General features: G+C 43.6%; 1 protein-coding gene across 3 annotated transcripts in view; it reads right to left on the bottom strand.

The window, feature by feature from the left end:
* The window catches only part of cdk5rap3 (CDK5 regulatory subunit associated protein 3), a 30,069-nt gene extending 15,246 nt beyond the window's left edge, over window positions 1-14,823 (bottom strand). The window contains exons 1-7 of one of the 3 annotated variants that reach the window (XM_060848884.1): window positions 14,787-14,823; window positions 13,981-14,026; window positions 12,101-12,232; window positions 11,052-11,152; window positions 10,906-10,954; window positions 7,506-7,684; window positions 679-815 (exon numbers count right to left, since the gene is read on the bottom strand). In XM_060848884.1, coding sequence (XP_060704867.1) covers window positions 679-815; window positions 7,506-7,684; window positions 10,906-10,954; window positions 11,052-11,152; window positions 12,101-12,232; window positions 13,981-14,026; window positions 14,787-14,792 — 650 coding nt within the window. In that variant the 5' untranslated portion in view covers window positions 14,793-14,823. The other 2 variants (XM_060848886.1, XM_060848885.1) reach the window with 2 other exon arrangements.
* Window positions 14,824-15,266: the final 443 nt, after the last annotated feature.

Raw genomic sequence — 15,266 nt, forward strand, 5'->3', positions numbered from 1 at the left:
AGTCCAGGGATGTGCAGGTCAGGATGGACTGGCCATGCTAAATTGCCCAGTAGTGCCCAGGGATGTGCAGGTCAGGATGGAATAGCCGTGCTAAATTGTCCCGTAGTATCCAGGGTTGTTCAGGTCAGGATAGACTGGCCATGCTAAATTGCCCAGTAGTGCCCAGGGATGTGCAAGTCAGGATGGAATGGCCATGCTAAATTGCCCAGTAGTGCCCAGGGATGTGCAAGTCAGGATGGAATGGCCATGCTAAATTGTCCCATAGTGTCCAGGGTTGTTCAGGTCAGGATGGACTGATTCCAGGCTCCAAAGCATTTTTGGGGGAAGAAATTTCCCCATTTTCATCACCTCTTGGGTGAAGACCTCCCCAATATCACCCCTAAATAGCGTGGCTGTAATTTTAAGGTTACGGCCCCATGTTCTGGTGCCCTCAGGCTGCACAGTGTTGAGGGGATATAGGGAATCAGCAGCTTAGGAACCCCACCTGGTGGCAGAAGCATGCAGCTGCAGGCTTGGCAATGTTTCACAGTGCGTCTCCCATCATAGCCCCTTCCCCAAAACATGGATGGGGTCAAAGACAAACTGAACTTGGTGATTACTGAGTAATTCCTGTTCATTCATTTTGAACAAAACTCAACAGGAATATTCCAGTTAGAGTGCTTCCTGTCACATTCTTACCTGCCACACACAAACTCCACACAGGCTTCGTACAGCTCCAGGGCATCAGTAAGATCACTGGTCCCCTCAGCAATACCGTCGAGGCCAGACGGGAGATCATTGCAGAGAGATAGCAGCTCCTGGTGGACATCATTACCCTGGTCAGCGAGACAGAAACTTCAGTCATTTATAACCAGGGCAGAATGATCCACTCACCTTGCGTTACATTTGGCAGGCAAGTTAATTTCTCACCTTTAAAAGGGGAGCACGAACACTGTGATCTGGGGTACACAATTAGACCTTAGAAAAGTTACAGCATGGTAACAGGCCATTCAGTCAATCATGTCTGTGCCAGCTGGATAAACTAGCTGTCCATTCTAGCACCACTCAACAGCAGCTGGTCTGTCATCTTGGAGTTGCAGATTCAGGTTCCTTTTAAATAAGTTGAGGGTTTCTCGAGGTACAATTTTGAAGGTGGTTTGACAAGTTAATGAATTATTAAGTTAAACAGTTTAAAATTAAGATATTTCCCTTTTAAGACAAAGGAAAATTATTTTTCTATCAGAGAGTCATCGCTGTGAAATTCTCTATAGCCAGCAATGGAGGCTGCATTGAATTTAATCGAGACTGAGTTAGACAAAGCTCTGTTAGATAAAGAGGTCAAGGGTGATAAAGTTAAAGGCAGGAAGTTGGATCAGCCAGTAGTACATGAGTCAAATCCTTTTGTCTGTCTTAATATGTGCTCATTTGAGAGTTATGAAGTGTGTAGATGAAGTTGTATAATAGTAGATTAGAATTGTTTTGTTAAACTTAAGTATATGACAATAATGACAAAACCTGGTGTGAATTGTTTTTGTTCTGAATAGCAGTCAAATTGGTCACGTTCATGTTCTAATTGGGATTTTATACATTTTGTGAAGATTTGCAGAACAGTGGGGCTTGATTATCAGCCAGTTAAGTAGAGGCAGTGTACTAGATTGGTCACCTTATTTAAAGAAGAACACAAATATAATGGAAACAATTTAAAGGTTTACTAGATTAATACTTGGAATGGAACAGATTGCTTTATAAGGAACCTTGGGAGAGACTAGGCCTGAATCCTCAGAAGAGTAAGAGGCAACTTGATGGAAATATACAAGGTCCTGAGGAGTCTTGACCAGTGGGATGTGAAGAGTGCTTCCTCTGGTGAGAGATTCTAAATAGGGGGTCATTGTTTAAAAATAAGGGGGTCAGCCATTTAAGACCGAGATGAACTGAGGTTTTTTTTATATAAATGATCTGGATATGAACATAGGAGGTATAGTTAGTAAGTTTGCAGATGACACCAAAATTGGAGGCGTAGTGGACAGCAAAGAAGGTTACCTCAGGAGGATGACAATGGGATCTTGATCAGATGGGCAAATGGGCTGAGGAGTGGCAGATGGGGTTTAATTTAGATAAATGCGAGGTGCTGCATTTTGGGAAGGCAAATCTTAGTAGGACTTATACACTCAATGGTAAGGTCCTAAGGAATGTTGCTGAGTGCAGGTTCATAGCTCCTTGAAAATAGAGTCACAGGTAGATAGGATAGTGAAGGCGGCATTTGGTATGCTTTCCTTTATTGATTAGAGTATTGAGTACAAGAGTTGGGAGGTCATATTGCAGCTGTACAGGACATTGGTTAGGCCACTATTGGAATATTGTGTGCAATTCTGGTCTCCTTCCTATCGGAAGGATGTTGTGAAATTTGAAAGGGCTCAGAAAAGATTTACAAGAATGTTGCCAGGGATGGAGGATTTGAGCTATAGGGGGAGGTTGAACAGGCTGGGGCTGTTTTCCCTGGAGTGTCGGAGGCTGAGAGGTGACCTTATAGAGGTTTACAAAATTATGAGGGGCATGGATAGGATAAATAGACAAAGTTTCTTCCATGGGGTGGGGGAGCCCAGAACTAGAGGGTGTAGGTTTAGGGTGAGAGGGGAAAGATATAAAAGAGACCTAAGGGGCAACTTTTTCACACAGAGGGTGGTGCGTGCATGGAATCAGCTGCCAGAGGAAGTGGTGGAGGCTGGTAAAATTGCAACATTTAAGAGGCATTTGGATGGGTATATGATTAGGAAGTTTGGAGGGATATGGGCCGGGTGCTGGCAGGTGGAACTAGATTGGGTTGGGATATCTGGTCGGCATGGACGGGTTGGACCGAAGGGTCTGTGTCCATGCTCTGCATCTCTGTGACTCTATGACATATGGTTGAGAGTCTTGGGAACTTTTCCTCAAAAGGTGGTGGAAGCCCTGTTGTTAAAACTGTTTAATGTGGAGATAGACAAATTCTTAATGAGCATGTGTGAAAGGTTATCCATTGTGGACGGGAATGTGGAGTAATCAGATGATTCATGACTGTGCTGAATGGTGGGGCAGAGTGGTCTCCTCCGTTCCTAATTCATATGCTCATATGACCAATTTTACGTTAAAGTTGCTGTTCAAGTCAACCATTCCACATTCTCACCACTCTCTGGGAAAAGCATTTTGTAAACAGAGCTACAGAATACAAAAGTAACAAAGCCAGAATTTTAAAAATCACTGCTCAGCCCAACTGGAATATTAATCAAAATTCTGGACACCACATTTCTAAATGTATGTTAAGACTGTGGAGAAAACACAAAAGTAAATTTATTAGCGGTACCAGGGATGAGGGGCTTGGAGACTTGGGGATAGAGTGGGGGGTTGATGGTATAAACAAGTCTTTTGGAGAGCTAGCACAGACATGATGGGCTGTGTGAATAATTTTGTTTTTTGATATTTTTGAGGTGCTCCTTTTGCCAGCACCAGCCTGAAGCACAACGTGCAAAGTATGATCTAGATGTGATTCAAAGGTTCAAACACGTGACCCCCTTGCGTCAAGGTACCGCTGATTTGCACCCTGTGACTGAAATCACACCGAAAACACAACTGATTTAGATTGGGTGAGCGACGAGTGTCTCTTGGTTGGTTACCTGAATGCTGTGTATCTCTGTGTGGGTCACAGAGCTCCACAATAGACAATAGGTGCAGGAGTAGGCCATTCAGCCCTTCGAGCCTGCACCGCCATTCAATATGATCATGGCTGATCATTCCTGATCAGTATCCGCTTCCTGCCTTATCTCCATAACCCTTGATTCCACTATCTTCGAGAGCTCTATCCAACTCTTTCTTAAATGAATCCAGAGACTGGGCCTCCACTGCCCTCTGGGGCACAGCATTCCACACAGCCATCACTCTCTGGGTGAAGAAGCTTCTCCTCATCTCTGTCCTAAATGGCCTACCCCTTATTTTTAAGCTGTGTCCTCTGGTTCAGGACTCACCCATCAGCGGGAACATGTTTCCTGCTGCCAGAGTGTCCAATCCTTTCATAATCTTATACGTCTCAATCAGATCCCCTCTCAGTCTTCTAAACTCAATGGTATACAAGCCCAGTCGCTTCAGTCTTTCATTGTAAGGTAATCCCTCCATTCCAGGAATTGACCTCGTGAACCTACGCTGCACTCCCTCAATAGCCAGAATGTCTTTCCTCAAATTTGGAGACCAGAACTGCACACAGTACTCCAGGTGTGGTCTCACCAGGGCCCTGTACAGCTGCAGAAGCAACTCTTTGCTTCTATACTCAATCCCTCTTGTTATGAAGGCCAGCATGCTATTAGCCTTCTTCACTACCTGCTGTACCTGCATGCTTGCCTTCATTGACTGGTGTACAAGAACACCCAGATCTCTCTGTACTGACCCTTTACCTAAATTAATTCCATTGAGGTAGTAATCTGCCTTCCTGTTCCTGCCACCAAAGTGGATAACCATACATTTATCCACATTAAACTGCATGTGCCATGCATCTGCCCACTCACCTAACTTGTCCAGGTCACCCTGTAATCTCCTAACATCCTCATCACATTTCACCCTGCCACCCAGCTTTGTATCATGAGCAAATTTGCTAATGTTATTACTAATACCACCTTCTATATCATTTACATATATTGTAAAAAGTTGCGGTCCCAGCACTGATCCCTGTGGTACCCCACTGGTCACTGCCTGCCATCCCGAAATGGAGCTGTTTATCACTACCCTTTGTTTCCTATCAGCCAACCAATTTTCAATCCAATCTAATACTTTACCCCCAATACCATGCGCCTTAAGTTTACTCACTAACCTCCTATGTGGAAGTTTATCAAAAGCTTTCTGAAAGTCCAGGTACACTACATCTACTGGATCTCCCTCGTCCATCTTCAGAGTTACATCCTCAAAAAATTCAAGAAGATTAGTCAAGCACGACTTCCCCTTCATAAATCCCTGCTGACTCTGACCTATCCTGTTACTACTATCCAGATGTGCCGTAATCTCATCCTTTATAATAGACTCCAGCATCTTTCCCACCACTGAGGTCAGACTGACTGGTCTATAATTTCCTGCTTTCTCTCTCCCACCTTTCTTAAAAAGTGGTATAACATTAGCCACTCTCCAATCCTCAGGAACCAATCCCAAATCTATCGAATTCTGGAAAATAATCACCAACACATCCACGATTTCCCGAGCCACCTCGTTCAGTACCCTGGGATGTAGATTTATCAACCTTCAGACCTAAGAGTCTCTCCAACATCAAATCCTGGCAAATACAGATTCCCTTAAGTTCAGGTCCTTCAGCCACTGTTACCTCAGGGAGATTGCTTGTGTCTTCCCCAGTGAACACAGATCTGAAGTACCCATTTAATTCTTCTGCCATTTCTTTGTTCCCCGTAATATATTCCCCTGTTTCTGTCTTCAAGGGCCCAATTTTAGTCCTAACCATTTTTTTGCCTTGCACATACTTGAAAAAGCTTTTACTATCCTCATTTATATTATTGGCCAGTTTACCTTCGTACCTCATTTTTCCTCTGCGTATTTCCTTCTTAGTTATCCTCTGTTGCTCTTTAAAAGCTTCCCAGTCCTCCGTTTTCCCACTTATCTTTGCTATGTTATACTTTTTCTCTTTTAACTTTATATGTTTCTTAACTTCCCTCGTCAGCCACAGCCGCCCATGCCTCCTCCTGGGATCTTTCTTCCTTTTAGGAATGAACTGATCCTGCAACTTCTGCATTATACACAGAAATATCCGCCATTGTTCCACCACGGTCATCCCTGCTAAGGTATTGTACCATTGAACTTTGGCCAGCTCCTCCCTCATAGCTCCATAGTTCCCTTTATTCAACAGAAGTACTGTCGCTTCTGACTGTACCCTCTCCCTCTCAAATTGCAGATTGAAACTTATTGTATTATGGTCACTACTTCCCAATGGCTCCTTCACTTCGAGGTCTCTGACCAATTCTGGTTCATTACACAATACTAGATCCAGAATTGCCTTCTCCCTGGTCGGCTCCAGCACCAGCTGCTCTAAGAATCCATCTCTGAGGCACTCCACAAAGTCTCTTTCTTGAGGTCCAATACCATCCTGATTCTCCCAGTCTACCTGCATGTTAAACTCCCCCATAACAACTGTAGTAACATCTTTGCGACAGGCCAATTTCAGCTCCTGATTCATCTTACATCTGACATCCAGACTACTGTTTGGGGGCCTGTAGATGACTCCCAAGAGGGTCTTTTTACCCTTAGTATTTTGCAGCTCTATCCACACTGACTCTACATCCCCTGACTCTAGGTCCCCCCACGCAAGGGACTGAATATCCTCCCTTACCAACAAGGCTACTCCAGCCCCTCTGCCCTGTCTATCCTTACGATAGCACGTGTAGCCTTGAATATTCATTTCCCAGGCCCTGTCCACTTAAAGCCACATCTCAGTTATCCCCACAATATCGTATCTGCCAATTTCCAAAAGAGCCTCAAGCTCATCTATCTTATTTCTAATGCTTCATGCATTCATATATGGTATTTTTAATTTGTTACTGCCTTCACTCTTCCCATCAACCCTTATTTCACTCAACCTTACAGCATGATCCCTTTCCGAATTTTCTGCCTCATTGATACCGTTGTCTTTCTTGACTTCTCTTGTTCTAACTGAACAATACTGAACTGAATGATCGTCAAGGCCAAAATGTTCAACGTTCCAACCTACAGGACCTCTCTCCGGTGATAACAGCAGGTACAGAACAGAACAGGCTGATGATCTGACAGAGATTACTTAATGAAAAATGTTTAAATCACAACAGAAGGACATAAGAAACAGGTGCATTTGGCCATGTAGTGCCCTAAGCCTGTTGCAATATTCAATTAGATGATGGATCACCTATCACCTCCACTTGCTGCACTATCTCCATATCCTTCAATTAACTTTATTACTAGTCTTAGTCTTGGGGGGGGTGCGCGGAGGTGGGTGGGTGGGTGGGAGAGAACAGTTTTTGTGGAGTGCTCATGTTGTTCCATGATTGCAGCCATCTGTAAGCCGTGCCTAGCAATGACAGGATGGAGAAATCCTATACTCTGCCCTGTGGCAATATATGGAATGGAGACCAGATGGGCAAAGAGAAAGGCAGAACTGGTGTTTCCTGATGTCAGGACTTTTCAGAGTCCTTCTTTAAGAGCATGTGTCAGGGAGTTTCCTTCTTTAAATTAACTGTAGGTCAAGCAAAGCCAGAATTCTATGCTATAACCCAACTTCAAAGTGAACACACTTATAACTCACTTCAACATGGCTGAGCATCTATAGCTTCCTTAATAAAGGAATACAGAGCTCGTTCTGAACAAGAATCATATTGAAACATTAACTTGGTTTCTCTTTCCACAGATGCTGCCAGACCTACTGAGTTTCTTCAGCATTTTCTTGTCACACCTAAACATTCCCTTCTCCTGATGTTTGGTTACTGTTTTGCTAGAATTATATGATGTGTCAAGAGAACAGACACTTGCTGACCCACCTTTATTCCAAACTGCTTGCAGGAAGTAAAGAACCTCTCCCGTAAAGCAGCAGCATTGTTGATGTACTCCAGCTCCTTGCGGCTGTACTCCTGCTGTAACTGTTGGCACTTACTAATCTGCTTCTTCAAAGATGGAATTTCGTAATTTACGTTTCGCACAAGTAAACTGGAGAGTTCAACTGTTATTTAAAAAAATACAGAAAGCACACCTCTGTAAGAATGCGCATCATACTTAAAGGGAAACTTTATAAACACACAATAGGACAAAAATATATACCTGAGAGGAAAGACTGATCAAACAAAAATCAGATGCATGGGTGACCTGAGATGTCTTTAAGGTCAACATAGAGATATTTCCACTTGTGGAGGTACCCAATACTCAGGGTCATGATTGAAAGATAATCACTGATTTAAATTCCGTACCTTTTCTATTTTTCTGTATTTTTGATTATGGACTGAAATGAGGAAAAAAAAATTTTAAACCGCGGATTGACAGATTACTGCATGTTCCTGAAAGCAGATCATCTCACACTCATTGTAAGCACTGTTTACACAGCTGCTGATTCAAGTAATACATAGGAGAAGGTGTGGATGAGCTGCAGCCAATGGCGTGTAAAAATGGAGATTCAGTCAACAACAAGTTGCTGTTTGGTTCCTGGATTAGTGACCAGTTATCAATGATAAAGGCCCCACCTCCCAACAACAAAGTAATGGGCTCTGAAGTATTGGACCAGCTTGGGACTGTGAAAAGTCCAGTGAGAAGTCATCAGGCTGCCACCAGTTTAGGAGTTCTCCCTGTTCTCTGCAGTAAAAACTACTTTAATATTGAAGAAAACCTGTTTAATTTTTCAGCAGTTGTTATAAGCTGTGACTTTGAACAAGGCAGAGACCTTGTATAGGTGTGACCCAGTTGTGGTGGACCTCCAGCAAACCAGTCAAAACATGTGGAGAAGGAAAACCGAGAAGCAACATTCTGATCAGCACAAGATCCCTCTCAATTTATCCTGTTAACACTGAATTTTCTCAGTTCTCCCTCGTCATAACACTTGCTTTTTGTTCCTTGACTGTCTGTGTAAGGTAGCTTGTAAGGAGTTAGAAGTTTACGTAGAAGAACTACATGCCAATGGTTCATGCTTGTTCATCAATAGCCAGAGATTATTTATCTGTAATAAACAATTGGCTTTATTAAGTATAACCACCTGCCCTGTGATTTCTATCAACCATAGTTTATAAGTCAGTACATTGGGGAATTCTGTTTGTTTTTAAATTTTTACCTTTTGTAATGACTCCAGGAATAGCTGGGCTGATTAACTGTGCACTACCCAGGTGGTACGGTGGCTCAGTGGTCAACACTGCTGAGCCACTGTACCTGGTTTGATTTCAGCTTCAGGTGATTATCTATGTGGAGTTTGTACATTCTCCCCGTGTCTGCGTGGGTTTCCTCCATGTGCTCAGATTTCCTCCCACAGTCCAGAGATGTGCAGGTTAAGTAGACTGGCCATGCTAAAATGCCCATAGTGTCCAGACTAGGTGAGTTAGCCACGGGAAATGCAGGATTACAGGGACAGGGTGAGGGGATGGGTCTGAGTGGGATTCTCTTTGGAGAGTCAGTGTCAATTTGATGGGCTGAATAGCCTTATTCCACACTTGGGATGCTATGATACCCAGCGAGAGGTGACAACAATAAATTCAATTAAAGAAAATAAGTTCTTTAACCCTGAGAGGAAAACGTGGAACCCGTTATGACGGTGAGCTTTGGGAATAGGAGAAAGTGAGGACTGCAGATGCTGGAGATCAGAGTTAAAAAGTGTGGTGTTGGAAAAGCACAGCCGGTCAGGCAGCATCCAAGGAGCAGAAGAACATTCCTGATTAAGTGCTTATGCTTGAAACATCGATTCTCCTGCTCCTCGGATGCTGCCTTACCTGCTGTGCTTTTCCAGCACCATGCTCTCAACTCTGATCTCCAGCATCTACAGTCCTCATTTCCTCCTCCTGATCTGCTTCGTTGCTGTATGCACTGCACCGTAGGCTTTCTGCTGCAAGAGGGCACTGATCAAATGCTTAATTGTGGTTCAAGGCAGATCCTCATAAAAAACACACACTGCCCTGAAACACACTTCTGAAAACAGGGGAGTTTTGGGTAAAGTTAGCTCTGAGTTATGCATGTGAACAGCAATCTTGGATGTACTGCATACAAAACAGATAAAAACCCAATGCAATATCTCATGGGCATGCCCAAGAGCTCTGGTGGTGGAGGTTCCACTTTGCATCTCCTGTCATTTTAAGATTCCCAATCCCATTTCCATTCAGCAAGCGAGCTGCAGAGAGAAAAACAGGCAGCTTAGGGTGGAGGCAGCTGCTAGCAACTGCAGGTTTTTTTTTTACATTTGTTCACAGGATGTCAGCTGCTCTGGCTAGGCAGCATTTATTGCCCATTCCTGATTACCCAGAGGGTTTTAAAAGTCAATAACATTGCTGGGGGACCAGAGTCATATACAGACCAGACAGGTCAGGGCGCCTTTTTCCTTCCCTAAAGAACATTAAGGGAACTAGATGGGTTTTTATGACATTCAACAGTGGCAATATAGTCATCATTTGGTTATCTTTAGTTTATTCAAGATTTTTGTTGAAGTTAAATTTCATTATCTACCATGGCAGAATTCAAACTCATGTCAGAGGTCATTAGCCTGAGGTTCTGGATTGCTAGTCCTGTCACATTCCTGCCCCACTTCCCTCGAGTCGTGCGTGCACAGGAGAGTTTGCAATAGCAGAGATGGCAGGGACACAAGTGTCTCAGATTATTTCGGAGATGCAACCTGCTCCTTCAGAGCCTCAGAAATAACGTGACGCGTGGCCAACGTTCTCCAATTAAGGAGGTGGTCAGAAGCCGATAAAAACATGTAACAGGGTGTTAACTTTCTACATTTATAATAAAAACTGGTCACGGATTAATGAGAATGGCCCAGCAGAGTAGCTGCTGCAGTGTGATAAGTGTACATAGGAACTTCCATAACACAGGGAGTTATGCTGGTTGAAATTTTTAAAATTTTTATGTACACTGCAATATGCTTCAGATTATTTGATTTGTGTATTGCTTGAGGGTATAATTGGATGTTCTACTATTCCTTCTTCCTTAGATAATGCTGTGGAATTCTTAACATCCTTGGTTTAGGATCGCATAAGAAAAACATCCCCTAAGACAGGCTCGGCCCACCCTCAGTGCTGCACTGCAGTGAGGACAGAACTTACAGATTGAATTCTCTGGAATGGGGCACAACCAAGGGGCTTCTAACTCCAAGATTATTGCATTACCCACTGTGCCTCAAGCAGACATCAAGCTCCAGGAGCACCCGGCCTTCAATGTGTATAATGTAAAATCTCTGCAAAACGGCTTCCTTACCGAGATAGACATTGTCTTTTTCATATAAACACACTATTTCCTGCCAGTCCTGTAGCAACAAAAAGATACAGAGAGGAGCTTAGTTTGGACTTTTTCTTAAAAGCAAGAAAACCTAAAAAAAACTAATAAATTTCAAACAAGTTTACCTTCATTCGCTGAGAGGAGTAACCACCAAAAATATTCTTTGTAGAAGCTTCTGTCCTTCTGAGAATCTCTACAATTCGCAAGCAATGGAAATAATGGATATCTGCAGGAGAGGGAACGTTTAATTGTCAATTGGAAAGAAATGGGACACCAACAAAAACACACATGGCCTGACTTTTATCATTTCTGAAGAAGGGCTCATGCCCGAAACGTCGATTCTCCTGCTCTTTGGATGCTACCTGCCCTGCTGCACTTTTCCAGCAACACATTTTCAGCTTTTATCAGATGATGCTGGGTCTACCAAATACTCACAATCTCGGCGAAGGCTCAGGGCCCGATAGCTGTGAAACCTGCTACAGCACACGGACACTCTTTAACAACCTGCATTTATGTAGCACCTCTCATATGGCAACACGTCTTAAGACACGTCACAGAAGTGTCATAACACAAAAATTTAAAACACAGAACAGGATGTTCAGACAGGTGAACAAATATTAACCAAAACAGGCTGGAGGGAGGAACGCCAGAGCTTAGGGTTCAGGCAGTTGCAGGCATGACTGTCAATGGTAAAGCGATTAAATTGGGAATGTTCAAAAGATTGAATTTACAATTGTAAGAAGTTGCAATGCAGGAGGAGGTTAGAGAGATAGGAACTAGTCAGAACAATTACAAATTGAAAGGGCGGCTGAGAATTTTAAAATCAAAATGTAGCAGGTCCAATGAGCCAAGGGGTTGTAAGTGAACAGAATTAAACTCAAAATTATTGATATACTTATGGGGATATTACGCAGGCATGAGGAAGAAAAGAACAGAAAAATGCTCTGAGAGGATGATACGAAGTCAAATGGGAAGATTCATATGGTACAAAATCACTGCCACAGACTCAGTGGAAAGTGTGGCCTGTTTCAGTGCTGCAGTCTATTCAAAGTGCCAAATGGAGAGAATTTGCCTCTGATTAATGAGCATTGCCTCTGGACTATTATAAAGTTCATTGTGAATCCTTTTTACACATGCAGGCTACAGGGATGACAGTTGCAGAAATGGCACTGACATGATCCTGACAGGAGCTGTTTGATCTCCTCATTCTCCGGCATATCTTGGATTGCGTTGTTTATTTTCTCCCGAATTACCAACACCGCATTCTGCCATTTCAGCTTGCAATGTCGTCTATCCACCAGCCAATCTAAGGTAGACAATAAACAAAATACTTGTAACGCACACTCTCCAGACATTCAGGAAACAACATAATTACACAGATTTTAATATTCTCTTTTATTTGTTGTACATGTCGATATATTCATCTGTCTTCTGGTCTGGCCTATACATGGTTTCTTGATGAGATGCCCTACAAAACCCAGGCCAATGTTGAGGGTGTATTGCAATGTCAAAGATGCCTTCTTTTACACGAGACTTTAACCTGAGATCCCATCTGTCACTTCAGGGGCATTGTTTCAAATATTGCCTGGCCAATATTTAAACCTCAATCAATACCGATAAAAAGCAGATCGTGTGTGTGGGAGCTTGTTCTGGAATAATTGGCTGTTGCGTTTCCTATATCACTGGAGTGGCTTCAAACAGTATGTCACTGGCTGTAATGCAGTTATATAATGTCCTGATGTTCTGAAAGGTGCTACATGTGTGCAAATCTGTCTTTCCAAACTGTACTGGATGCTCCTGTGAACTGACTACAGGGAGTCAGCGGTGAGGAGGATGGAAATGACCTTCACCCTGTGCCACAACAACCCCACCAATGTCATCCTAACCTTCACTCAGCGCCCACAGTGAAGACTGACAGCAATCAGGGAACAGGGAAGGGAGATCACTGGGTCGGTGCATTTAGCACCAGCTCATTCCAATGTCATTTAAAAGCTGAAACTTAACACCTATCACATATACTTCAAAAATATGATTATGTTATTGACAACCTTTTAGGATTTTCTAAAAGAACTGTTTTATAGGGATTATTGATATTTAAACTCTTTGCAAGCCCCTGTCCCAGGAATTCTAAGCATCAAACACTGAAGATGGTAAATTGCAGCAAACTGACTCTAACGCACCAGCTCTTCCTTCCTGCAAGGTTTGTGAAGGTTTGTAGAAAGATATAAATAGAAAGCAGGAGACAACAGCTTCGCTTTACTTGGAGGTCGCCACTGATGATGTTACCGAGCCAGGGAATGAAACATCTGGATATCAAACCTACAGCTCAGCAAGCAAACCTACACCCTAACTCTTCCTTCCTGTTTACTGTTGCATTCCAATTGTGCACTTCACTACAAGGACACTGTCACAACTTTTCAGGAAACACCTTTTCCACACAGGGAAAATGAGAGCCACATTGTGGACAGCAAAAACAGCAACAGAATGTCAGTGTTGAATTTTGTGGTATCTGAGACACTGAAGAAATGGCCTCTATTTCTCTCTCTCATAATCTTGCTTGAATCCACAGAGGACCTGCAGACCTTGAGACAGGACGCAGCTTCAGATTCAGAACAGCTGGTGCCTCGGGGAGCGTTTCCTTAGCTGATTCTGGGCAATTGCTACAAATCACTTAAAACACTCTCTGAAGTTTCAGACAGCCTGACTATCACTTGCAATAAGACTTACATCCACTTGGCTCCTAAAGTTAAAAACAGCAGCAAAATATATTTAAAGTAGATTTATGATCAGTCAGAAAAGACTCAGAGGTGAATGAAGAAAATTCTATTTTTGAATAACTTGCGATCTGGAATACGCTGTCTGCAAGGCTGTGGAAATAAATATACTAACAACTTCCAAACAGAATTGAATATTTGAATGTTTGCAGAAATGTGGAAAATTACAGTGAGGAGCTGAAGCTAACTTCAAAGAGCTGGCACAGACATGTTGGGTCAAATGATCTCCTTCTGTCCTGTACAACTCGTTGGAAAATGAATCACCAGTGCAGACAATTACCCAAGAGTTTGCTTGTCTGTATATCGATTGGCCATTTCCTTTGGTCCTGTAAAGAAAATATTTTTAAAACTCAATGAAAATTGGAACAATGTGTTTCTATACCTGGGAGCAAGGAGACATTGATGTGAAAAGATTAGACTAAATGGGGTGGGAAAAGAGGGTTAAAGGAGGTGGGGAAAGATGGGCAAGGGAAGAGGAACAGGGACAAGGGAGGGCGAAATGACAGTGGAAAGATGAGAGAGAAGAGAGGGAAGAGACAGGGAAAATGACAGAATGGGGGAGAGAGTGTTGTAAAATAGGGGAAGGGCAGGAGAAAGGGGTGCATGGAGGGGACTGATCAGGGTAATTGGCTGTGGGTGGTGGGTTGTGACAGCAGGTAGGGACACAGGGTAGAGGGGTTTAGGAATGTTTATGGTGCCCCACCCCTGTCATTCACCCTAATCCTCCCCCCACCTCTCTCACCCTAAACCCCTGCTCCAGTAAGGGATGTTTATGACCACCCACCCTGAGTAAGAGATGTTTATACTGTTCCACCCCCCTCACCTTAACCCTAACCCTAACCCTAACCCTCACTCACTCTCCCTCAGTAAAGGGATGTTTATGTTTTTGATCACCCTCTCACTCACCCTAACCCTCCCTCCCCATACCCTCCCTCAGTATGGGATGTTTATGATCACCCTCTCACTCACCCTAACCCTCCCTCCCCATACCCTCCCTCAGTATGGGATGTTTATGATCCCAGTCTCACTCCCTCACTCATTCTGGGATGTTGATGTTTGTCCTCCCCTCCTCCCTCTCACACTCACCTCCATCTCGCTCAGGCCCTGCCCCCTCACAAACCCTGCAACGGCACCCAATCACAACGTGCGTTACAATAGACGAATCGCACGCAATCCGCCGTACTAGCCATTCAGGCTTGAGCTAGTGGCATAAAGTGGGCCAATCAGATATGAGGATACCCCCCGCGTGCCCACTCCGAAGTCGTAACTTCACGCCGAGCCAATTGGATTTCATTATCCAAACGGAGAGGGCACGGTCATCGTTAATTGGTGAACGTCATAAAGACGCTGCCCCTTATAGCCAATAGCACCGGTTCTCCTAGATGGACCAATCGGGTGGAAGTGTAAATTAATTCCTTGTTTGTGGAGCTGTCAGCGCCGCAGAAAGTGAGGCGGGCAGGTGAGTAAAGCAAAGAGGCCAGGGGCCAGAGACACGGGTTCGAATCCCAGCTCAGCAGCTGGGGAAACACCAAATTAATGTGATGAAACCAACTAGAAAGAAGAGCG

The sequence above is a fragment of the Hemiscyllium ocellatum genome, chromosome 32 (genome assembly GCF_020745735.1).
Source record: "Hemiscyllium ocellatum isolate sHemOce1 chromosome 32, sHemOce1.pat.X.cur, whole genome shotgun sequence".
Classification (NCBI taxonomy): Eukaryota; Metazoa; Chordata; class Chondrichthyes; order Orectolobiformes; family Hemiscylliidae; genus Hemiscyllium; species Hemiscyllium ocellatum.